This window comes from Chlorocebus sabaeus, chromosome 29 (genome assembly GCF_047675955.1).
Source record: "Chlorocebus sabaeus isolate Y175 chromosome 29, mChlSab1.0.hap1, whole genome shotgun sequence".
Lineage (NCBI taxonomy): Eukaryota > Metazoa > Chordata > Mammalia > Primates > Cercopithecidae > Chlorocebus > Chlorocebus sabaeus.
In genome coordinates this window covers 22,468,150-22,494,646 of record NC_132932.1, presented here as the reverse complement: position 1 = coordinate 22,494,646, position 26,497 = coordinate 22,468,150, and the positions used below count along the sequence as shown (strand labels likewise).

Below are 26,497 nucleotides of genomic sequence, written 5' to 3'. Positions count from 1 at the left end.
TTTTAAAATGGTAAGTCCATTACAATGAAGAGAAAAAGAGAAGTTGGAAGGGCCAACAGAGTAGAAAGGAACAAAGAAGTTGGAAGCTGGTTGATGGATGAACTAGAGTGGATGAATCTGGAGCCCAGAATCCAGAGCTTTCAGAGCCTCAGTGGAGCTGGGAGCGCCTTTCCTGGCAGAACCCCAACAAAGTTCTTGGCTAGGAGTTGGAAGTAAGGAGGGTGGAAATAAGAAGGTAGTGCTATAACATGGAAATTAATTTAAAGCCTGTGTGTAAACCATCCCCTTAACCAGCTGTTGCAGACTTACTCCCTATGACAATGGACAGGTTTTTTGAGATAAATTGAACAGAATGCCTGAGAAGAACTGGGACTGCTTGGTATGGCTTTGGGACCCCAGGGTTAAGCCCTCTTCCAATGGCTTTGAGGGGTCCCTGTGCACGGGCTGGCTTCCCACTCTAATGCCAGGTGCCAGTGCCAGTCAGCAAGCCTCCCATATACACAGAGCTCCCAGCCAGCCTTTCTGTTTTGGAGATTGTTTTATCTTGAAAACAGACCCGCTGCTTAGAATACTGAAGTTGGAGACAGTGTTAATCATTTGACATATAAGGAAAAGCAGAATGTGAATGACAAAGACCAAGAGAAACACAGCAGCGGATCCTCAAGGAAATAGAGGAGAACTTTTTTTTTTTTTTTTTTTGAGACGGAGTCTTGCTCTGTGCCCAGGCTGGGGTGCAGTGGCCAGATCTCAGCTCACTGCAAGCTCTGCCTCCTGGGTTTACGCCATTCTCCTGCCTCAGCCTCCCGAGTAGCTGGGACTACAGGCGCCCGCCACCTCGCCCGGCTAGTTTTTTTTATTTTTTAGTAGAGACGGGGTTTCACCGGGTTAGGCAGGATGGTCTGGATCTCCTGACCTCGTGATCCACCCATCTCGGCCTCCCAAAGTGCTGGGATTACAGGCTTGAGCCACCGCGCCCGGCTGAGGAGAACTTTTAAAACTTTGGTTAATGTCATCTTGGAGACTTCAGAAAGTTTTTGTATTCATAAAACCAGGACGTGATGCTGTGCAGAAAAAAGGAATGATCAAGAAAGAAGCAAGGATTCTTAGAAATTTAAATGTGATTGCTGGGGAGAAAAAGAGGAAGGCACCAGAAGATAATGGCCAGGAAATCTTCCAAAATGCAGAAGGAAATAATGATAAAAAATATGAGACAACATGCAGATAAATAGCTAATATTTACTGAGGCGATTTGTCAGGCATTATTCAAAATGCTTTGTGTTTTAATTTAGGTTAATCTTCACAACTTTATGCAGTAGGTGCTGTTATTCTCTTTTTAGAGAGGCAGGCGTTGATAATAACTTAAGTCGCATGGCTAGCAAGTGACAAAACAAGCTCAAACCCAAGCAGTCTATTTCCTCTTGGCCTTATTGTATGGCACTGAAAACAGTTAGGAGCCCAGAAATGGTGCATGATAGTAAACAGCTCTTCTGTTTTCTCAGCCTTGGTTTTCTTATTGAAATTTAGGGAACAGCACCTTCCTTCTATGTGAGAGGATTAAATGAATTGGCATTTGTCATATGGCAGACACTCAACAAATGGTAGCTTTCTCTCTGGTTTATTCATTCCCCTCCCTTTGGCCAGGAGGGACTATGCCTTACTTAGTTTTTAATTCTCTGTATTCATCACAGAGTATGCTACATAATGTCAAGTGAACGTTATGAGGGTGATACAGTTGACTGAGGAGTCTCTAAAAGGAGTGTTCAGGGGAAAAAAGTATGTAAGAACAATGTGATTCTGAAAAACAGCACCCTTGCCTTTGAACCTGAGATACAGGATTATATCTCCACTTGAGATAGTTGTAAAGGTAACTTATCAGAGAAGTGCCAGGATTTGGTTAAGGTAGGGAGTGAGGGGGATGTAACAGGCTAGCATTTCATTGTGCATGGTGATTATGGCCATAGGAATAAAATGAGGAAATTGAAAGGTAGAGGGTAGGGACATGAAATAGAACTTAACTTTCCTCACTCACCTCAGTGTAATAAGAATATTCTGAAAGAAGATAATGGGTTTTCTGGTTTTTTTTTTTTTTTTTTTTTTGAGATGGAGTCGTCTCTCTCTGTCACCCAGGCTGGAGTGCAGTAGCTCGATCTTGGCTCACTGAAAGCTCCACCTCCCAGGTTCTCGCCATTCTCCTGCCTCAGCCTCCTGAGTAGCTGGGACTACAGGCGCCTGCCACCATGCCCGTCTAATTTTTTTTTTTTTTTTCATTTTTAGTAGAGACAGGGTTTTACCCTGTTAGCCAGGATGGCCTCAATCTCCTGACCTAGTGATCCACCCACCTCAGCCTCCCAAAGTGCTGGGATTACAGGCGTGAGCCACTGCACCCAGCTGATAATGGGTTTTCTTAAACCCGTATTTTACAACTTGGGTCCTGGAAATACAAGTATAGTAAGTGTTCTGGGAGCTCATATCTAAGGCTACTTGGGTCTGAATCTTCCAGGTAAATAATCTTAAAAAAATTTTTTTTCTAAAGTGTTCTTATGTCTTTATCACTGAAATGAAATAATGGTTCTTGCCGGGCGCGATGGCTCACGCCTATCATCCCAGCACTTTGGGAGGCCACGGTGGTCCTGAGGTCAGGAGTTCGAGACCAGCCTAGCCAACATGGTGAAACCCTGTCTCTACTAAAAATACAAAATTTAGCCGGGCATGGTGATGCACTCCTGTAATCCCAGCTACTTGGGAGACTGAGGCAGGAGAATCTCTTGTACCCGGGAGGTGGAGGTTGCAGTGAGCAGAGATTGCACCAGTGTACTCTAACCTGGGCGACAAAATGAGACTCTCTCAAAAAAAAAAAAAAAAAAAAGGCCAGGCACGGTGGCTCATACCTATAATCCTACTACTTTAGGAGGCCAAGGCAGGTGGATCACCTGAGGTCAGGAGTTCAAGACCAGCCTGTCCAACATAGTGAAACCTCATCTCTACTAAAAATAGAAAAAATTAGCCAGGTGTGTTGGCGGGCGCTTATAATTCCAGCTATTCGGGAGGCTGAGGTAGGAGAATCACTTGAACCTGGGAGACGGAAGTTGCAGGGAGCTGAGAGCACGCCATTGTACTCCAGCCTGGGTAACAAAAGCAAAACTCCATCTCAAAAAAAAAAAAGAAAAGAAAAGAAAAAGAAATAATGGTTCTTCTTTTTTATTATTTATTTATTTATTTGTTTTTTTGAGAAGGAGTCTTGCTCTGTTGCCAGGCTGGAGTGCAGTGGTGCAATCTCGGCTCACTACAATCTCTGCCTCCCAGGTTCAAGTGATTCTCCTACCTCAGTCTTCTGAGCAGCTGGGATTACAGGTGTGCGCCACCACATTCGGCTAATTTTTGTATTTTTAGTAGAGATGGCGTTTCACATGTTGGCCAGGATGATTTCGATCTCCTGACCTCGTGATCTGCCCACCTTGGCCTCCTAAAGTGCTGGGATTACAGGCGTGAGCCACTGCACCTGGCCGAAATAATGGTTCTTAAGGCTGTACTTCTCCAGTAGCCTCAGCTATCTTAAGTGTAGCTGCGAACTGGGCAGTAAGCACAAAGGGTTTCTGAGGAGCCACAGAAAGAGACCTAAAGATGATATGTGCAAGTTCAAGTATAGTTTAACAAGAACCACCCAGGTCTTCACTGAGAATCTTAGCTTTTTCTCATTTCTTTTTTTTTGTTTTTAATTTTATTATTTATTTATTTATTTTTGAGATGGAGTCTAGCTCTGTTGCCCATGCCAGCATGCAGTGGCACGATCTCGACTCACAGCAACCTGTGCCTCCCAGGTTCAAGCGATTCTCCTGCCTCAGCCTCCTGAGTAGCTGGGATTACAGGCCTAGCTAATTTTTGTATTTTTAGTAGAGACTGGGTTTCACCTTGATGACCAGGCTGGTCTCGAACTCCTGACCTCAGGTGATCCACCTGCCTCAGCCTCCCAAAGTGTTGGGATTAGAGACGTGAGCCACCGTGCTCGGTCTGTTTTTTGTTTTTTTTTTTTTAAATTTTATTTTAAGTTCCAGGGTACACGTGCAGGATGTGCAGGTTTGTTACATAGGTAAACATGTGGCAATGTGGTTTGCTGCACCTATCAACCTATCAACCTGCCACCTGGGCATTAAGCCCAGCATGCATTAGCTATTTATCCTGATGTTCACCCTCCCCCATTTTTCTCAGTTCTATAAAACTGATTTATCTCTCGACCTACCAGTTAGAAGCAGTGAACTAGGAGGAAGGCAACATTGGGCTGCTAGATAATATTTTTAGAGAAAAATTGGACCTAAATACTACAAAGTACATAGCAAGATGGAGTCATTTAATGTATTATTAAGTTGCTTTATTCCTCCCAAGCCACAGTACTCTAATCTGTGGTCATTATGCTAATTCTGGGATAACGATGGAAGGTTAAAAGATGCGCAGAAGAAGAAGGCACTGTCATCAAGAAATCAATGAATATTTTAACACTTAGAGATGCAATTTTAGCCACCTGCAGATTTACTTAAGTGAACATCTTTTGATGAGGGAAAGATAAGTGAACCACTGTTGTCCTAAGGAGCAGTGGGGTACTAGAAAGAACTCTGAGGATGGCTTGGAGACATAGATTTGTCTCATGATTAAGTAATAATATTAATAATCCTCAGGATTAAGTAAGAATAAAATGAGATGATGTATGTGCAAATGCCCTGTAGATTGCAAAGACTGATGCAGATTTATTTTTATTTTTATTTCAATAGTTTTTTAGGAACAGGTGGTTTTTTATTACATGGATAAGCACTTTAGTGGTGATTTCTGAAATTTTGGTGCACTTGTCACCTGAGCAGTATACACTGTACCCAGTATGTAGTCTTTTATCCCTCACTCCCCTCCCACCCTTCCCCCCGCGAGTCCCCAAAGTCCATTATATCATTCTTATGCCTCTCTGTTGTGATACTGATTTCAGATTATTTTTCAGTTTGCTCATTATGTTTTAAAATATTCTCCCAGCACTTCGGGAGGCTGAGGTGGGAGGATGGCTTGAGCCCAGGAGTTTAAGACCATTCTGGGCAATATGGTGAAACCTGTCTCTACAAAAAATAAAAAATTAGCCAGGTGTGGTGGTGCAAACTTGTAGTCCCAGCTATTTGGGGAGCTGAGGTGGGAGGATGGCTTGAGCCCACGAGTTTAAGACCATTCTGGGCAATATGGTGAAACCTGTCTCTACAAAAAATAAAAAATTAGCCAGGTGTGGTGGTGCAAACTTGTTGTCTCAGCTATTTGGGGAGCTGAGGTGGGAGGATGGCTTGAGCCAGAGAGGTTGAAGCTGCAGTGAGCCATGCACTGCAGCCTGGAATCGATCAAGACCCTGTCAATGGATGGATGGGTGGGTGGGTGGATGGATAGATGGATGGATAGATGAAAATATAAAATAATAAAAATATAAATAAATATTCCTCAGAAATTTAACTTTGATGGATTGCTTATCGAAAACATTACTGATCATCTCTACAAATGTGCCAATTGCTTTCCAGATTTCTATATTCAGATGAAGTTCAAATTGGTCCAGAAACAGTTATGACCACTCTTTATACTGCCAAGAAATATGCAGTCCCGGCCTTGGAAGCACACTGTGTGGAATTTCTCACCAAACATCTTAGGGCAGATAATGCCTTTATGTTACTTACTCAGGTAAGTAAATGTAGCTAAGGTATGTATCATTGTAGTTTTAAAATTTTGAGTAAACTATATATGGGTGTTTAATATTTCCTGGAGAATTCTAGATTATAATTTTAAAGTATATATTATTATTTTTATAATACAAATTGGGGAAATATATCAGATCCGTAAGATTTTAGAATTGAAAAGTGTGTTAGAGGCCATGCACGGTGGTTCATGCCTATAATTCCAAGACTTTGGGAGGCTGAAGCAGGTAGATCACTTGAGGTCAGGAGTTCAAGACCAGCCTGGCCAGCATGACCCCATCTGTACTAAAAATACAAAAATTATCCTGGCATGGTGACACGGGCTTGTAATCCCAGCTATTCAAGAGGCTGAGGCAGAAGAATTGCTTGAATCAGGGTGGCGGGGTGGACATCCTGGGAGACAGAGCGAGACTCCATCTCCAAAAAAAGCATATTAGAGTTAATACGGTGCTGGATCATATAGGTGAAGAAGCTGAAGCCATATATATATATATATAAAAAAGTGGGGTGTTGTGATTCAAGGTTAGATAGCTATTTAGGATTGGAGTTGAGATTGAGATCCAGTATTGTTTCTGCTTATGATTGAGAGTATGATAGCATGAAATTTTATGAATGTCTTTGTTCTCAAATTTTGCTGCATCTGGAATAAAGATGGAATATTTCAAGTCCTGAAAAGTTCTAAGATTAATGATCTTTAGACCTGTAATCTGGAAACTTGCTGATCCACTCCTGGAGGAGTTAAAGTTTTAGGTTTATATGAAATATTCTTTTTCTGACATTTTTAAGTTTTCACTAAGTATGGGATCCATATAGAAAACTACATAGATTGTGGCTGAGTATGGTGGCTCAAGCCTTTAATCCCAGCACTTTGGGAGGCCAAGGTGGGTGGATCACTTGAGGCCAATAGTTCGAGACCACCCTGGCCAACAAGGCAAAACCCAGTCTCTACTAAAAACACAAAAATTAGCCGAGCATGGTGGCACATGCCTGTAACCCCAGCTAGTTGGGAGGCTGAGTTAGGAGAATCATTTGAGCTTGGCAGGTGGAGGTTGCAGTGAGTCGAGACTGCGCCATTGCAGTCCAGCTTGGGTGACAGAAGGAAATTCTGTCTCGAAAAAAGAAAATTACACGTATTCTGAGTGTATAGTCTAATGAATTTTTACAAACTGAACACAACTGTGGAACCTTTAACCAGTCCTTAACATATAGTATTTAGCATTTGTTATATGTGTGTAATCTGAGCTTTATACTTTGTATATAAACAGTTTTTTTCTTTTTAGACAATGTTGTAATCCTATGTAAAAATTGTTTTTAAAATTCTAAGGTGATAAAATACCCCATTTGATATTAGTACTGGAAATAATCATTGATGGCCCCTAGCTCAACCCTCTCATTTTACAAACAGGAAAATTAAAACCTGGGGTAATTAGCTGCCTTTCCAAACCCTCATAGGCCGGGTAGGGCCATGCCCAGAGCTCTTGTTTCCCAGTTCAGTGTTCATTCTATCATTTAGAAAATGTTTGGTACCAGCCGGGCACGGTGGCTCATGCCTGTAATCCCATCACTTTCGGAGGCCGAGGCGGGGAGATCACGAGGTCAAGAGATCAAGACCATCCTGGCCAACATAGTGAAACCCCGTGTCTACTAAAAATATAAAAATTAGCTGGGCGTGATGGCATGTGCCTGTAGTCCCAGCTACTTGGGAGGCTGAGGCAGGAGAATTGCTTGAACCTGGGAGGCAGAGTTTGCAGTGAGCTGAGATCACACCACTGCACTCCAGCCTGGCAACAGAGTGAAACTCCATCTCAAAAAAAAAAAAAAGAAAATGTTTGGTACCTTTTAAAAACATCTTCTATCATTAAGTATTTGTAGTTACAGAAGAAAGAACATTATGATGTCATCTCTTCTTGGACGTAATTATAGAACTCCATGTATGCCAGACACCAAATTATCCCCTTTACCTATATTTTAGCACTTACTCCTCACTATGATGCTGTGATGATGTAGTTTATTATTATTATCCCTTTTTTTCTTTTTTCTTTCATTTTTGAGGCAGAGTCTCACTCTGTTGCCCAGCCTGGAGTGCAGTGGTGCAGTTTGGCTCACTGCAGCCTCCACCTCCCAGGTTCAAGCAATTCTCCTGCCTTGGTCACCCGAGTAGCTGGGATTACGGGGGCACACCACCACGCCCGGCTAATTTTTTATTTTTAGTAGAGACAGGGTTTCACCATGTTGGCCAAGCTGGTCTCGAACTCCTGACCTCAAGTCATCCACGCACCTTGGCCTCCCAAAGTGGTGGGATTGCAGGCATGAGCCATCATGCCTTGCCTGTTATCTCCTTATCCCCTTTTTTAAGATCAAAAATGGAAGCTTACAGAAGTTAACATCTTATTACTAGACAGCAGTGGTAAAACTAAGGTCTCACCAAAAATCAACAGTTGTTCAGGTTTAGTGATACTGATAATAGCAGAATGTACTGGGAGATAATTGTATGCCAGGCACCTTTCTCAGCACTTTGTGTACATTAATTCATTTAATCCTCACAATAACTTCATGAGGTGTAGGTTTTCAAAGTAAAGATTTTCTTATTATCACCATTTTTAAGTAAGGAAATTGAGGCACAGAGAGGTGAAGTAACTTGACCAAAGTCATATAACTAATAAATGATATCTCTATTTTTTCCTCTTTTGAATCTGTGATTAAAATCTAGTAAATAAGTTGATACTCATGAGATTCTTTATTGTCCAAGCAGTTTTAATGGATGTAGAGACGATCACTTAACTACTTTTATTTTAAAGGTGAGACATAAATTCAGAAACCAATAAACTAAACTTTGGCAGTTAAAATGCAGATTTTGGTTCAATAGGACCAGAATAGGGCCCCAGAGTACATTTCTAACAGGCATTCAGATGACACCAGTGTTTCTGGAGCACACTTTGAGTAGCAAGGGTTAACAGGTGTCACTATGAGAAAAAAAGAACTTTTCAATATCTTGTTGGTCTGAGATTCCAATATTACATTACATTTTTCACTGGTGGGGTCATGTGAATTAGCCCATGAATTGTCATGTGAAACTTCTTGTTCCTGCCAAGTGAGTCATTTGAATTGAGCATGTTCATTTACTTAAGAGGGCTTTTGCAAGCTTCTCTCTAAAACAAAGTGCCAGTATACTGTACCAGCATGATTTATAGAGGGAAAAACACTTTTTATGAAGTGTTATCAGAGGTAATGCCAAAATCAAAGTCAGTTTTGAGAAAATTTATTTTACCCTAAATAGCAGCAATAGATTCCATAGGAAATTTGATATTGCCTGTGTAAGGAGTGATAGACATTTATTACCCTGAATAAGAAAACTTTTATAAAAAATTGTTTTTCCTAGAGTGAAAGATAAATTTTTATATAAACACCAACTAAAAATATAGTTGAGTTGGCCAATTAAAGTATCTGTTGAGGCTGGGTGCGGTGGCTCATGCTGCAATCCCAGCACTTTGGGAGGCCAAGCCGGGCAGATGACGTGGTCAGGAGATCGAGACCATCCTGGCTAACACGGTGAAACCCCGTCTCTACTAAAAATACAAAAAAAATTAGCCGGGCGAGGTGGCGGGTGCCTGTAGTCCCAGCTACTCGGGAGGTGAGGCAGTAGAGTGGCATGAACCCGGGAGGCAGAGCTTGCAGTGAGCCGAGATCGTGCCACTGTACTCCAACCTGGGCGACAGAGCGAGACTCTGTCTCAAAAAAAAAAAAAAAAAAATCTGTTGATATTAGAATTTCACTTTATAAAAATGTATAACTGTGATCCTAGACTAGATCGTGTAATAAAAGGAAAAATGTTATTAAAAAACATTGTTGGGCCGGGCGTGGTGGCTCACGCCTATAATCCCAGCACTTTGGGAGGTCCAGGTGGGCGGATCACCTGAGGTTGGGAGTTCGAGACCAGCCTGACCAACATGGAGAAACCCTGTCTCTACTAAAAATACAAAAAAGTTAGCTGGATGTGGTGGCGCGTGCCTGTAATCCCAGCTACTTGAGAGGCTGAGGCAGGAGAATTGCTTGAACCTGGGAGGCAGAGGTTGCGGTGAGCCGAGATTGTGCCATTGCACTCCAGCCTGGGCAACAAGAGCCAGACTCTGTCAAAAACAAAAAAAAACAACAAAAAAAACCCGAAAACAACAAAAAAGAAACGTTGTTGGGGCAAGTGACAAAACTGAAATACAGCCAGTGGATTAGATAAAGATACTGTTTTGATGTTAAATTTATCAAAGTTAATTACTGTGATTATGTAAGAGAATATCCTTAATCTTAGGAAATTTAAGAGTAAAAGCCCTCCAAGCCTGGTGGCTCACGCCAAAAATCCAGCACTTTGGGAGGCCGAGATGGGCGGATTGCTTGAGCCCAGAAGTTGGAGACCAGCCTGTGCAACATGGTGAAACTTCGTCTCTATTAAAAAATACAAAAGCCAAGCACAGCGGCCCATGCCTGTAATCCCAGCACTTTGGGCAGGTAGATCGCTTGAGGTCAGGAATTGGACACCAGCCTGGCCAACACGATGAAACCCCATCTGTACTAAAAATTCAAAGATTAGGTGGGTGTGGTGGCATGCGCCTGTGGTCCCAGCTACTCAGGAGGCTGAGGCAGGCGAATCTCTTGAACCTGGGAGGTGGAGGTTGCAGTAAGCCGAGATTGTGCCACTGCACTCTAGCCTGGGTGACAGTGAGACCTTGTCGCCAAAAAAGAGTAAAGGCCATGATTTATGCAACTTACTGTCAAATAGTTTAGTCTCTCCTCCCAGATAGATGTATATACATATATATATGGAAAAAAAGTAATAAATGAGGCAAAATGTTAAATAATATTTAAATAGATAAATCTGGATAAAGGGTATATGGGTTTTCTTTGCACTATCTTTACAACTTTTCTGTAAATTTGAAATTCCAAAGTATTTGTGTGTCTAAACAAAAAAGGTACAGTTAAAAAAAAAAAAAGAAGGAAATTCCGAATGAAAATCACTTTGAGGGAAAATTGCATGAGGTAGATTTAATATTTATTAATACAAATTTTTTCCTTAGTGCTAAAATTATTTAAAATTTGACAAAGCAAATTATTGTAAATAGGCTCAGTGTATAATCTAGGGAAGTGCATTTTCAAACATATTCGAGTATTCTATACATATATTATGTGTAAATGTTTTAAATTTAAAGTATATATATAAAATTTTAAAAATATATTTAAATTAAAAAAATCTAAAGCCAATGTGTTTAATGTTTTCTTCTCTCCCCCATAAAACACATAACTGTTTAGATATTTATCAGTTGTTCAGTAGTATCTGAATTATTGGATACTTTAAAATGAATTTTACTTTAAAATTAAATGAAGAGTCATCAGTCATGCCAAATAATTAGTGTCATTCATAATGATATTCATTTATGAATATCATTTATGATGTTAATTAATTGGTAGTATTCTCAGAAGGTTTCTACCCAACCCAACATAAATACCTTTTGGGCATTTAGTATTTGCCCATCCTCTAAAATGTAAAGAGAACTGACCCCAGGCCAGAATGAAAGGCTGGTCATTGGCATGCTTATCATCATACCTCCTTTTTCAGTGTTTCGGCTTTTTAAAAACCTTGCTTCAATTTGACTTGGACTCCCCCTGCATATAGACCTTTTTTTTTTTTTTAATTATAACATACGTATTGATAAAAGCACATATTGTAAGCTTGACTTCTAACATCTTAAAGCCAAAATTAGTTCTTCTGGAATTATACAGTACATATTCTTGCTTATTATATATTCTGGCTTTTTTGCTCATCATTAGGTTTGTGGGTTTGTTTATATTGGTTTGTGTAGTTGTAGATTGTTCATTCTCATTGTTGTATAATATTCCATCATGTGAATTTATGTATTTGTTCTTGTGTTATTAGACCTAATTTTGCTTAGGTTCCCAGAGCTCTCATGCTTTTAAATTCTTGTACCCTATTCTCTCCTCAAAATCAAAACAGGCAATGGAAGAGAAAATCTGATATTTGTACTGTTGTGCTTGACAATTGATATTATAGTTTAGTGAAAAGACTATAAGATTCAAGTCCTAGCTTTGCAACGTATTTAACTAGATGATCTTAGGCAAGTCACTGTACCTCTCCGAACCTCTGAAAATGGGATAATAATGTAAGCCTTATCTAACATAAAGGGTTCATTAAGGATGAGAATAAGTAATGTATAAGAAAATAGGCTGTATACACACACACACACACACACACACAAGCACACAAAAATAAAAATAACAGGATTGGTATTGGTAATGTGAATTTGTTCTTATCTCAGCAGGGCATTTGTATTTTTAGCTTTTCATTTCTGATTGTAGAATGAAAAGTTTTAAGAATATGTAAACATTATCACTGTATTTCAAGTAGATATTTTTACATAATTAGCAGTTATAACTGTTGACAATGTTAACTTCAAATATGTACAGCCTGAAGGTAAGATAACTGTGAAAGTTAAATAACTATCTCTTTATATGTTTAGGCTCGATTATTTGATGAACCTCAGCTTGCTAGTCTTTGTCTAGATACAATAGACAAAAGCACAATGGATGCAATAAGTGCAGAAGGGTTTACTGATATTGATATAGGTAAGTTCACTATGAAGTAAATTGTTATATTTTAAGTACAGTTAATGCCTTACTTGTCAGCCTTGTTGGAGAAGGAGCTATTTTTAAATTAGTGGCTTTCCCAAATGATTGAAGTCTCTCTAAGAGTGTTGCTTTCTTTTGTTTTAGGGAAAATATTTCTAAAAGTCTTATCTACCTCATTGCCTGTTAAAAGATTTCAAATCAAATATTCATTGAATGCTCACCATATGCATGGCATTATTCTAGGGTCCACAGGAAATATAAAAAAGAGTAAGAGGCGAGTTGTCTTGTTAAGGAAACGTCTAATTGGAGAATCAAGGAACAAATATTTGAAAATTAAGATTTAAAATGCTAATAGAAGAGAGGGCATTAATACCTGGGTGATGAAATGGTCTGTACAGCAAATGCCCATGACACAAGTTTACCTGTGTGACAAACCTGCACATGTACCCCTGAACTTAAAATAAAAATAAAAATAAAAATAAAAAAGAAGAGAGGGCATATGGTAAAACGTGATTTCTGTCTTTTCTAAATTAGATATGTAGAAAATAATTACTATGCAAATTCAGAAAATGGAGTGATTACTTCAGATCACAGTAGTGTTAGGAAAATTTTGACAGAGGAGGTTCTGATATGAGCCTTAAGGAATGGATAGTACAGTAGGTCCTTGAATAATGTCATTTCATTATAATGTTGATAAGAAAAACGTGGACTCCTGGCCGGAGGCCACTATCTGTAGAGTTACATCTTCTCCTATATCTTCGTGGTTTTCTCCAGGCACTCTAGTTTCCTCTCACATCCCAAAGATGTGCATGTTAGGTTCTTTGGTATGCCTAAATAGTCTCAGTCTGAACGAGAGTGTGTGTGAGTGTGCCCTGTGATGAAATGATGTACTATGTGGGATTGGTTCCTGCCTGTACCAAGCCACTGGCAGATGTGTTAAAGTAAGAAGTTAAAGCTACAGCCACTTGAGACTCTGAACTGGAATAAGTGGATTGGAAAATGATTTATCAAGTAAAAATTTGTAAAGTATATGATAATCATACAAACGTTTGATGATAAATGACATAGTATGAAAGTGCTGGGGAAGCCCACTATGTTACTTGCTTTTGAACTGCGTGGTGTGGAAGATGCTCCTCAAAATTTTCACTTTGTAAACGTTTACTTCTGGATTTAACCCACCATTGCTATAACCACTGTCACTCACCGATTCACCAAAAATTGGGTAAATGATTATCTTTCTTGTCTTTATTAATCTTTCTTAAATGTATGTATAGCTCACATTTATTTCACTGTTTAATTTAGAAGTGCTTTGAGTATTTAGAAGCTTGGTGGTATTTTTGTGACCAGAAATATGCCGTAAAAACTTAACTCTTGTTTGTATCAGCTCATCAGAAAGCAATGGTAAAATTGCTTTTGTTAGACATTGTTTCATTTGAAGTCACAGTTTCCAAGAACCCATACATTGAGGACTTACTGTATTTGGATAATGGAGAGGGGAGGGCATTAGGGGCAAGTGGAACCTCAGGTATAAATGAGGAAGGAGATGCAAGGCAGGTTAAACCCAGGTGATAGAGGACCATCTGATGATAGGCTAATGATGTACATTTTGTCTTGTAGGAGAGTAGAGAGATCTAATCCAGGCCCATGGCTTTAAATACTATCTTTATGATGATAACCCAAAATATGTATCTTCAATCCCTGTCTTCTTCTTGGCTACAAACTCATATACCCAACTGTCTACTTGACATCCTCATTTGGAGATTTTATAGGCATTTGAAACAGAACAGCTAAAGGAGAACCATTGATTCCCCTCACTGTCTGTTAGATCTCTTCTGTTCCTTTCAAACTCTTTTCAGTCTTCCTTAGCAACACCACCATGAACCTGATTGCTTGGGCTAAACACTCCAGTTATTCTTTATTATTCTTTCTCATACCCCACATGTGGTCTTATCAGCAGATGCTCATGGCTCTACTTTGAATATGTATCCTGAATCTGACCACTTCTTACCATATCCATGGCTACCACGTAGTCTAAGCCACCATTCTCTTTTACCTGGATAATTGCAGTGGTCTCTTGTCATCTGTCCTTTCATCCAGGCTTGCTCCCATACACTCCATTCTCTACATGGCAGCTAGAATGATCTTTATAAGTAAAAAATCAGGCCATATAACTTTCTTGCTTCCAGTGTCTTCCCACTTTCATTTGCATAAAATTTAAATTCCTTATCAAAGCTCACAGGGCCCTGTGAAATCAGACCTTGTATTTGTCAGGGTATATTAGTCTAGGCTATGGTAAGAAATAGACCCAAAAATGCAGACTGGCTCAAACACAAAAGAAGTTGATTTCACACTCATATAACAGACCAAGGGAGTATTATAGTCAATAGGTAGTTCTCTCTTGTTGTTCTGTCATTCGCTGGAGCCTAGCTATTATCTGTGTTTTGCTGGCAGATGGGAGAAAGTGTGGATAGGGAAAATACCCACATATTAAAAGCCTTGACCCTGATGTAGCACCTACATTTTCACTGTTATTTTATTGGTCCCATTCAGTTGCAAGATCTCACCTAACTTTTATGGAAGCCAGGAGATGCAGACTAGTCACACCTCATGAAGAAGACAAAACATCTGTGGTAAACAGCTAGAAGTCACTACCTACATCTGACTTTGTCTCCTACCATTCTCCCCCTAATTCAAGTCCCATATATGCTGGCTAGGATTATTTATATTCCATTCTTTTGTATTTGCTATTCCTTCTGATTAGAATCCTTCTCCCCCTGAATCTTTGCATCTCAGATTAAAGGAGACCTGAGACTTCAGACCTACTTAATTCAATTAGATACCATGTTCCCCTAAACAATCTCTGTTCCATTACTCTTACTCTGATTTAATTTCCTTGTAATTACATTGCTCTCTGAAAGTCTTATCTAGGTATTTGTCTCTGTGTGTGTATATATATATGTTGATTGTCTACTTTTCTCTCCTAGATTGTAAACTCCTTGAAGGCAGGGACTTTGTCTTGTGTACAAATGTATCACTAGCACCAAAGACAGAAGAATATAGTACATGTTCAGCTGATATTTGTTGATCAACTGGACTGACTGGCTGTGTCTAGAATAATGCCTTTTCTTCCCATCTTGGCTGGCTCTCACGCAGTCTTAAGATCCTGGCTAAAATAACACTTCCACATGACTTATTTTTTGAGAGCTGATACCCCACCCTCCTCCATGATGCTTGGTATATTCCTCTGTTCTAACATCCTGTTGTTCGTTTGTATATTGCACAGTACCTTGGGAACAAATAATACACTGCTTATAATATACTGAAGGACAGGGACTAAATCAGATTCCTCCCGAGCACCCGCATGTGGTATCTGTTGAGTTACTGGATATTTGAGAGCCCTAAACACTGCCCAAGTTGTTAATGAAACATTACGTAATCCTAATTTCCTTCCTGTTAGGGGCTGTCAAATGCTTCATTTGTTCTTCAGTCTGTTCTCATTTGAAGTTTTACTGCTTGCATCTGGGTAACGTACACCTTATAAATAGCTCTTAAATTATGCATGCCGTTGGAGCCTGCTAATCTTGAAGTATGTGCCTTATACAGGGTAGAAGCCCAATAAATATTTGGTCATTTGATTTGACTCACAGTTGTTTATATGAAAATTCAGTATTGTGTTACATTTGTGAAACAATCTGCTGTGTTTTTCTGATCTTTATTTGGTTCTCAGCTTTAACTCCTTACTTTAACACATCTGCCAGTAGAAGACCTATGTGTTTGTCTTTCTACCCCATCGACTAGTTTGTTTCAAATGTACTTGTTAAAAATTGGTAATTAATTAAAAAACATTTTTTATTAATGTTATTATTATTATTATTATTTTGGTAGAGAGGGGGTTTCACCATGTCGCCCAGGTAGGTCTCGAACTCCTGGGCTCAAGCCATCTGCCCGCCTCAGCCTCCCAAAGTGCTGGGATTACAGGTGTGAACTATTATGTCTAGCCCCAGAAATTGGTAATTCAAGAGAAGACTGGGAACTGAAAGACAGGGCTGGCCTTAGGAGCTTTTTATAGCTGTCTTATATTCTCAGGATGTTTTTTCTCCTCTGGGATTTGAATATGTATTCTGGAGGAAGACATACTGTTTCTTACAGCCTTTTGCTAAAGGAAGAAGATAATTTATCATGTTGATAGAATAAAATGAATTTACACCAAGGGTAGTATGATGTGCTTTTTTTTAGTAATAAAGTTTATGTGTTTATCTCTGCAGAAGTTGTTAGCATACCAAGTGGAGACATGTAGGTTCAAAGTCTTCTGGTTTTCCATCAAATGATTAAATATTGTCATCACTGTATATTCTTAATCCAACAAGTATTGTGGCATATTGATTGCTTTTAATTTACTTGTGAAAGGGCTTCCTGGTGCCATAGTTTATAGTCATCCGCTTAGCTACAATAAGAGATTCTAAAGTTTGATTTTTTTAAAAAAAATTATGTGTAACCAGTTTATTTTTAACATGTTATTAAAGTCTGGGACTTTGATACCTTTGCTAGGATATTACTTATGTTTGATATTAAGCAAATATTTGGCTCTTAGCATGTGTAGACCATTGCAGAAAAGTTTTTTTTGTTTGTTTGTTTGTTTTTTTGAGACAGGGTTTTGCTCTTATCACCCAGGCTGGAGTGCAATGGCGTGATCTCAACTCACTGCAGCCTCCGCCTCCTGAGTTCAAGCAATTCTCCTGCCCTAGCATCCCGAGTAGCTGGGATTACACAGGCGCCTGCCACCACGCCCAGCTAATTTTTGTATTTTTTGTGGAGATAGGGTTTCATCCTGTTGACCGACCAGGGTGGTCTCGAACTCCTGACCTCAGGTGATCACGCGCCTCAGCCTCCCAAAGTTCTGGGATTATAGGAGTGAGCCACTGTGCCTGCCGCTATTGTAGAAAAGTATTTAAAGAAATGTTTATCTGTTATGTATTTCTGGATAATGTAATCATATTTAATGCTTTAATTGATTTCTGTTGTGTAAGTATAGCATACTCATTTTTATTTAAATTTAATATAAAGTACAACTATTAGATATTTCATAGAAGTGCCTATGTTATCTAGGTTCTTTAGAGATTTTTCCTATCCATCTAGAACTGTCCTTTTTTAGGAACTGGAGTATTTATTACTATTTTTTTTATTAGCTCAAACACATTTATTTATTAACCAAAGGGATGATCCTAATTAATCCAACACACTTCGAAATAGCTGCATGTAAAATGTTTGTGATAAAGGTAATTGGACATAGTAATGAAAAAAAAAAAACAGTATGGAGATTTGCTCATTGAACTGAGCTTGGTCATTCTCTTAGTTAATTCCTGTCCAAAGTGATGATGGAATTTTTATTCTACTTTTTCATAGATCCTAGTACAGGTGACATTGTTCATGACACAGTCCACCACTAATTTCCCATCTTTCAATTTTCCTGTTATTGTGCTTTCCTTCCCATCACACTCCTGATGCAGAACCAATGCACCATCTGTAAAGTTGCAGACCGTCTGAGTTTTTCTGCCATCAGCTGTGGTGTCTTTAAACTTCCTTCCCAGGGTACAAGAAAACTGTGTTGTTTTCCAAGTGCTGTCAGTTTTTATGGTGAGGTTTTTGCCATAACAAGTGATGATACAATCTGGCTTGGCCATTGCGCCCATTTTTTGCAAAGCAATTCCCACTCCTAACTCCTTCATGTATTCATCAAAGCCTTTGCTATCCACCAGGCACCATCTTCCTTCCAGCTGCTGAACTGTGGCCATGGTGGGCGTGGGTGGGCGCAGGCAGGCAGGCAGGCAGGCAGGCGGGGGTGCAGAGTGGGGTTGAAGTCGGCGTGGACAGCGTGCTGTCGAACTGGGGTATTTATTTTGACCCTTTGAGAAATCTAAGACATATTTTATTTTACCTACCTATGTTAAACAATATATACCGAATATAATTTAGGATTCTCGCAATTATTAATACTAAGTATCAGTTGCATTAGTATTGTACAGTAAAACCCTCAGGTCTGTGAAGTGTTGTTTTTTTAAAAAAGCTCTATAAGACCCTTGAATGCTATTCTTTTCAAGTGCTTAACGTCTTCTTTTCACAAATTTCCTCTTTTCTCTATCCCTGTTGGATTACAGTTTATCATTTCATTCTAGCATATTAGCCTCTAAAGCTCCTTTCTCTTCTGAACTTCTTGCTTCTGGGCTGCTAGAACTTAAAAGTAACTGAGCTTATTTTAATTTTGCCTGTCATAAGAGGAAAAGGGTTCTGAGTGAGGACCTGAGGTACAGACATGACATTTATACTTGGATGTCAAATAGGAATTTCAAACTTAGTATGTCTAAAATGAAACTTCAGCTCTTTCCCCACCCCAAACCTGCGCCTTCTGTGATCTTTCCCATCTTAGTTGATGCCACCCTCATCCCTCCAGTGCATAAGCTATATAAACTACCCTCATCCCTCCAGTGCATAAGCTATATATAACTACTCTTGACTCCTCTCTTTAAGTCACACCTCACATCCACTCTGTTAGGAAATCTAATTGAGTCTTCCTTCAGAATATATTCCAAATATGATCAGTTTCACCACTTCTGCTCCTACCCCCGCTTGTCCAGGTCACCATCCCTGACCTGGGTCGATGCAAGAGCCTCCAACTGATACTGTCTCCACTATAGCCTCTTCTCAACACAGAAGCCAGGGTGATCCTTTCAGAACATAAAATGTGACAACTCAGAACCCTCCAAGCATTCTCCATGTCACTCAGAGTAAAAGCCAAATGATCTACAGGGTGCTGCATGATTGCCCCCGCTCCCCACAGCCTCTGGCCTCCTTGCCTGCTACTCTTCCATCCTGCTCACTCCACTCCACTATGTTGGCCTCCTTACCATTCCTCAGATATGCCAGGCACACTTTCATATGAGAGCCTCTGTACTTTTAGTCCTGGAATACTCTTCCTCTAGGTATCTGTTTGGCTTACTCCCTCACTTCCTTCAAGTCTTGGCATAAATGAAGCCTGCCTAAACCACCCAATTTTATTTTATTATTTTTTGGCACAGTCTCACTCTGTTGCTTGGGCTGAAGTACAGTGGCATGATCATGACTCACTATAGCCTCAACCTCCCGGGCTCAAGTGACCCTGCTGCCCCAGCTTCCTGAGTAGCTGAGACTACAGTTGCATGCCACCATGCCTGGCTAATTTTTAAAAACTTTTTTGTAGAGATGAGGTCTCACTATATTACCCAGGCTGGCCTGAAACTCCTCGGCTTAAGCCATGCTCCTCTCTCAGCCTCCCGAAGTGCTGGGACTGCAGGCATAAGTCGCCATGCCTGGTCCCTTCCTATTTTAAACTGCATTTCTGATTCTCCTTAACCTGATGTATTTATCCATGTATATAATCTAAGATACTCTAATTTACTTGTGTTTGTTTAATGTGTTTCTCCTCATTAGAATGTAAGCTCCGTGAGGGCAGGAATTTTTAACTTTTTGTTCAGTGACATATCAGTGCCAGCTGGGCGCAGTGGCTCACGCCTGTAATCCCAGCACTTTGGAAGGCCGAGGCAGGCAGATCGCTTCAGGTTGGAAGTTCGAGACCAGGCTGGCCAACATGGTGAAACCCTGTCTCTACTAAAAATACAAAAATTAGCCAGCTGTGGTGGCCCATGCCAGTAATCCAAGCTACTCAGGAGGCTGAGGCAGGAGAATTGCTTGAACCTAAGAGGCAGAGGTTGCACTGAGCCGAGACTGTGCCTCTGCACTCCAGCCTGAGCTACAGAATGAGACTCTATATCCCCTCCCCCCGCAAAAAAAAAAGATATATCAGTGCCTAATAAATAGTACCTGGCACATAGTGAGTGCTTAATAATAAGAATTTACTGAATGAATGAATGAGTTATAATCTGTAGACTTTAAGAATTTATGTAATTAACTTGGAACCTTTTTCTGTGGCTTGTTAATCTTACTCTGGATAGTTGAGTTTACTTGATAAATGGCATAAATATATAAGGAGAGTACTATATCTAATATTGCATGTATGGTAAGTAATAAATTGATTGTTAAACTGATTTTTGTGGAACACTTTTGAGTTTAAGCCCATTAATTATTTGTATTTTAAAGTTTAAAGTCTGTAGTTTTAAGTGTCTAACCTATTTTTTGTTGAGATCTGAAAACTTAATATAACCATGTCTGTTGGTATTGCTTGGTTAGAGAGCTAAAGTATTGCTAATTGGGTTTATTTTGTATTTTGCCTGCAGATACACTCTGTGCAGTTCTAGAGAGAGACACACTCAGTATTCGAGAAAGTCGACTTTTTGGAGCTGTTGTACGCTGGGCAGAAGCAGAATGTCAGAGACAACAATTACCTGTGACTTTTGGAAATAAACAAAAAGTTCTAGGAAAAGCACTTTCCTTAATCCGGTTCCCACTGATGACAATTGAGGAATTTGCAGCAGGTAAGGGTATAAATTCACCAAAATCTATTTGAAACTGTTTTAATAGTCTGTCAGGACTGGGCATGGTGGCTCACGCCTGTAATCCCAGCACTTTGGGAGGCTGAGGCAGGTGGATCACTTGAGGTCAGGAATTCGGCACCAGCCTGGGCAATATGGTAAAACCCCGTCTCTACTAAAAATACAAAAAAATTAGGCATGGTGGCGGGCGCCTGTAATCCCAGCTGCTTGGGAGGCTGAGGCAGGAGAATCGCTTGAACCCGGGAGACAGAGGTTGCAGTGAGCCAAGATCATGCCATTGCATTCCAGCCTGGGCGACAGAACGAGACTCCATCTCAAAAAAAAAAAAAAAAAAAAAAAAAAAAAAGGTTTATCAGTCTCCCTGTGCCAGAGAGGAAAAGAAGCTGTTATTTATTCAGTACTAATCACATGACAAACATATATGCAAGTGTATGATTTCATTTAAGCCTTTCAAAATTATATTATCCATATTGTGTAGGTTAGAGAAGTGAAGTTGGGAGAGGTTGAGTGCCTTGCCCCAGATTATGACAGATCTTTATGACCTTTTTTTTTTTTTTTTGGAGACAGAGTCTCCTTCTGTTGCCCAGGCTGGAGTGCCATGGCACAGACACATTTCACTAAAGCCTCCACCTCCCAGGTTCAATCAATCCTCCCACCTCAGCCTCCCAAATAGCAGGGACTATAGGTGTACACTACCATGCTCAGTTAATTTTTTAATTTTTTTTGTAGAGACAGGATCTCACCATCCTGTCTGGGCTGGTCTTGAACTCCTGGGCTCAAGCCTTCCAAAGTGCTGGGATTACAGGTGTGAGCCACCACACCCAGCCCCTGTTTGACTCTTAAGGTTGATGCTTCTGGTTAAAATCAGATCTGTTTTGAGTCTCCATGACCACTTATGACCTGTTTTCATTACCCATATCATAATTGACTATTATCTGCCTTTAAATCACGACCAGGTTGATTCAAAAGAAAGAAAAGTCTCGTGATTTATTTTTTATTTTTTATTTTTTTTGAGACAGTCTCCCTCTGTTGCTCAGGCTGGAGTGCAGTGGTGCGATTTCAGCTCACTGCAACGTCCACTTCCCGGGTTCAAACGATTGTCCCACCTCAGCCTCCTGAGTAGCTGGGATTACAGGTGTGCACCACCACAAGCTGGCTAATTTTTGTATTTTTAGTAGAGACAGGGTTTCATCATATTTGTCAGGCTGGTCTCGAACTCCTGACCTCAGGTGATCTGCCCACCTCGGGCTCCCAAAGTGCTGGGATTATAGGCATGAGCCACTGTGCCTAGCCCTCAATTTTTTAAAAAATAATTTCAACTTTTATTTTAGATTCAGGGGGTAACATATAGATTTGTTTCATGGGTATATTGTGTGATGCTGAAGTTTGAGCTACAATTGATTGCATCACTTAGGCAGTGAGCATAGTATCCAGTAATTAGTTTTTCACCTCTTTTCCCACTTCTGTCCCTTCCTCTTTCCCCCTTTTTAACAGTGCTCAGTGGCTATTGTTTCCATCTTTATGTCCATTTGTATCCAATGTTTAGCTTCCACAAGTGAGAACATGTGGTATTTGGTTTTCTGTTTCTGCATTAACTCACTTAGAGTAATGGCCTCTAGCTGCATCCATGTTGCTGCAAAAGGCATGATTTTGTTCTTGTTTATGGCTGTGTAGTATTCTGTGGTGTGTGTGTGTCCTTGGGTGCGTATGTATGTATCACATTCTCTTTACCCAGTCTACCACTCATGGACACCTAGGTTGAGTCAATGTCTTTGCTGTTATGAGTAGTGTTGTGATGAACATATGAGTGCATGTGTCTTTTGGTGGAACAATTTATTTTCTTTTGGATATATAACCAGTAATGGGATTGCTGTGTTGACTGGTAGTTCTGTGTGTTTTTCTTTTCTTTTTTTCTTTTTTTTGAGACAGAGCCTCACTCCAGGCTGGAGTGCAGTGGTACAATCTCAGCTCACTGCAACTTCCACCTCCTGGGTTCAAGCAATTCTCTCACCTCAACCTCCCAGGTAACTGGGACTGCAGACGCCCACCACTACGCTCAGCTACTTTTCGTATTTTTTGGTAGAGATGGGGTTTCGCCATGTTGGGCAAGCTGGTCTTGAACTCTTGACCTGAAGTGATCCACCTGCCTTGGCCTCCCAAAGTGCTGGGATTACAGACATGACCCACTGTGCCCGACCTTGGTAGTTCTGAGTTCTTTGAGAAATCTCCAGACTGCTTCCCACAATGGCTAAACTTGTCCATATTCCCACCATCAGTGAGTAAGAATTACCTTTTCTTTGTAGCCTCACCAGCAACTGTTTTTATTTATTTATTTATTTATTTATTTATTTATTTATTTATTTATTTTAGTAGGCATTCTGAGGAGTGAGCAGTGTGAGATGGTATCTCATTGTGGTTTTGATTTGCATTTCTCTGATGATTAGTGATGTTGAGCATTTTTTTCATGTTTGTTGGCTGCTTGTATGTCTTCTTTTGAGAAATGTCTTCATATTTTTTGGCCCACTTTTATGAGGTTTTTTTTCCTTATTGAATTGTTAAAATTCCCTATAGCTCCTGGGTATTTGACCTTTGTCAAACAAATAGTTTGTGAATATTTTCTCCCGTTCTATAGGTTGTCCATTTGTTGGGTTGATAGTTTCTTTTACTGTGCAGAAGCTTTAATTAGAAAGTTTAAGTATGTCCTATTCGTCAGTTTTTGTTTTTGTTGCAATTGCTTTTGAGGACTTTGTCATAAATTATCTCCCAAGGTCAGTGTCCAGAGTGGTGTTTCCTAGGTTTTCTTCTAGGATTCTTACAATTTGAAGTCTTACTTTAAATCTTTAATCCATCTTGAGTTAATTTTTGTGTGTGGTGAAAGGTGGGGGTCCAGTTTCATTCTTCAGCATATGGCTAGCCAACTATCCTAGTACCATTTATTGAATAGAGGGATCTTCCCCATTGCTTATTTTTGTCAACTTTGTCAAAGATCAGATGGCTGTAGGTCTGCAGCTTTATTTCTGGGTTCTCTTTTCTGTTCCATTGGTGCATGTGTCTGTTTTTGTACCAATACCATGCTGTTTTGGTTACTGTAGCCTTATAGTATAGTTTGAAATCCAGTGGTAATGTGATGCCTCCAGTTTTGTTCTTTCTGCTTAGGATTGCTTTGGCTATTCAGGCTTTTTTTGTTGTTGTTGTTCCATGTGAATTTTAGAATATTTTTCTAGTTCTGTGAAAAATGATGTTGGTAGTTTGATAGAAATAGCATTAAATCTGTAGATTGCTTTGGGTAATACGGTCATTTGAATGATATTGAGTCTTCCAATCCATGAGCATAGAACATTTTTCCATTTGTTTGTGTCGTCTGTGATTTCTTCCAGCAGTGTTTTATAGTTCTCCCTGTAGAGATCTTTTACTTAGTAAAAATACATCTAACCAGGATGTATGGATGTAAAAATACCTGATAGAAATACATCTTAGAAATACATCTAACTAAGATGTATTTCTTTTTTGTGTGGACATGGTAAATGGGATTGCATTCATAATTTGGCTCTCAGTTTAAACGTTATTGGTGTATAGAAATGATGCTGACTTTTGTACATTAATTTTATATTCTGAGGCTTTACTGAAGTTCTTTATCAGTTCCAGGAGCCTTTGGTGGAACTTTTTTTTTTTTTTTTTTTTTTTTTGCGATGGAGTTTTGCTGTTTGTTACCTAGGCTGGAGTGCAGTGGTACGATCTCAGCTCACTGCAACCTCTGCCTTCCAAGTTCGAGAGATTCTTCTGCCTCAGCCTCCAGCTGGGGTTACAGGTGCTTGCCACCACCCCCAGCTACTTTTTGTATTTTTAGTAGAGACGGGTTTTCACCATGTTGGCCAGGCTGGTTTCAAACTCCTGACCTCAGGTGATCCACTTTGCCTCAGCCTCCCAAAGCACTGGGATTACAGGCATGAACCACCACACCCAGCCTGATGGAATCTTTAGAGTTTTCTAGGTATAGAAGCATATCATCTGTGAAGAGAGATAGTTTTGACTTCTTTTCTTATTTGGGTGCATCTTATTTCTTTTTCTTTCCTGATTGCTCTGGCTGGGACTACCAGTACTATGTTGAATAGGAGTGGTGAGAGTGAGTATCCTTGTCTTTTTCTAATTCTCAAGGGGAATGCCTCTAGCTTTTGCCCATTCACCATTATATTGGTTGTGGATTTGTCATAGATGGTTCTTGTTATTTTGGGGATATTCATTTGATGCCTAGTTTGTTGAGGGCTTTTATCATGAAGAGATGCTGGATTTTATAGAAAGCTTTTTCCATGTCTATTGAGACAACATATGGTTTTTATTTTTAACACTATTTCATGATTGTTGTGAATTGTATTACTTTTTATTTTTCAATTTTATTTTAGTTTTAGAGTGAAGTCTTCCTATGTTGCTCAGGCTGGCCGTGAGCTTCTGGGCTTAAGTGATTCTTCTACCTTAGCCTCTTAGCCAGTGTGCCTGTCTGAATTATATTTCATTATGCTTATTGGCCTTCTTATTTTCCTTTACATTATTCATGTCTTTTGTTGTTCTGTTGGTGTGTTCAAATTTTTTTTACCGGTTTATCTTACATTGATTCTTTGTATATTATATATTCCAGTTTTTCTTTCTGACTTATACTTGTTCCAGTTTTCTCCAAGATTGTTTTTGTTTTTGCTGATAAGAATCAGTGTTTGGGTTTTTGTTAAACAAACTTTTGAAATTAAAGTTTAACATCCATATAGTAAAATGAACAAATAAAGTGAACATACTCATTTAACTAATTTATCCTACCGTACTAGTACCCCAGAAGCCTTTGTCATGACCCTTTAAGTCACTAATCTCCCTCTGAAAGGTGACTACTTTCTGTCTTCTATAAATTAGTTGTGTCCATATTTAAACTTTATATAAAGGAAATCATATATACGGTGTGTATTCTTTTATGTGTGGCTTCTTTCTCTTAACATTATGCCTGTTAGATTCATCCATGTGGTTGAGTGTGGCAGTAGCTCATTCTTTTTCATTGCTTTGTAATATTCTGTCATATGACTGTGCCATGATTTATTTGTCCATTTTACTGTTGTTGGATATATGGATTGTTTCTGTTTGGGGGCCATTGAGGCCATTCTTGTACATGTGATTTGGTATACATATGTAAACGTTTCTGTTGGATATAGACGAGTGGAACTGCTAAGTCATGGAGTGTGCATATGGTCAGCATTAGTAGATCCTGCCATCCTGCCAAACAGTCACTTAAAGTGGTTGTAACACTTTATACTCATCAACAAAGCGAAGAGACATAAGAGTTCGTTCTGGTTGCCCACATCCTCTCCAGTACTTGGTATTGTCAGTTTTTGTAGTTTTAGCCATTTGTGTGGGTGTGAGGATGTATTTCATTGTGGTTTTAAGTTTCATGTTACAGATGATTAATGATGTTGAATATGCCAATGGTTTTTTAATCCAGTCTGACAGACTTTGTCTTTTATCTGAACTGTTTGGTTCACTTGCATTTAATGTAAATTTGTGCAACGGATATATTTGGGTTTATGTTTACCATCTTGCAATTTGTTTTCACAAATTGTCACATCTGTTTTTTGTTTCTTTTTTTTTCCTTTCTTTCTTTTAGAGGAACCAAGTTATTTTTATTATTATTATTATTTT

General features: G+C 39.5%; 1 protein-coding gene and 1 pseudogene across 1 annotated transcript in view; one reads left to right on the top strand and one right to left on the bottom strand.

Annotated features, from left to right (window-relative positions):
- BTBD1 (BTB domain containing 1) overlaps nucleotides 1-26,497 on the top strand; it is a 57,082-nt gene that overhangs the window by 9,776 nt on the left and 20,809 nt on the right. The window contains exons 2-4 of the mRNA XM_007990227.3: nucleotides 5,538-5,694; nucleotides 12,233-12,338; nucleotides 20,609-20,806. Coding sequence (XP_007988418.1) covers nucleotides 5,538-5,694; nucleotides 12,233-12,338; nucleotides 20,609-20,806 — 461 coding nt within the window. The remainder of the gene's footprint in view (nucleotides 1-5,537; nucleotides 5,695-12,232; nucleotides 12,339-20,608; nucleotides 20,807-26,497) is intronic.
- LOC103231082 (fatty acid-binding protein 5 pseudogene) lies at nucleotides 17,094-18,508 on the bottom strand (annotated as a pseudogene).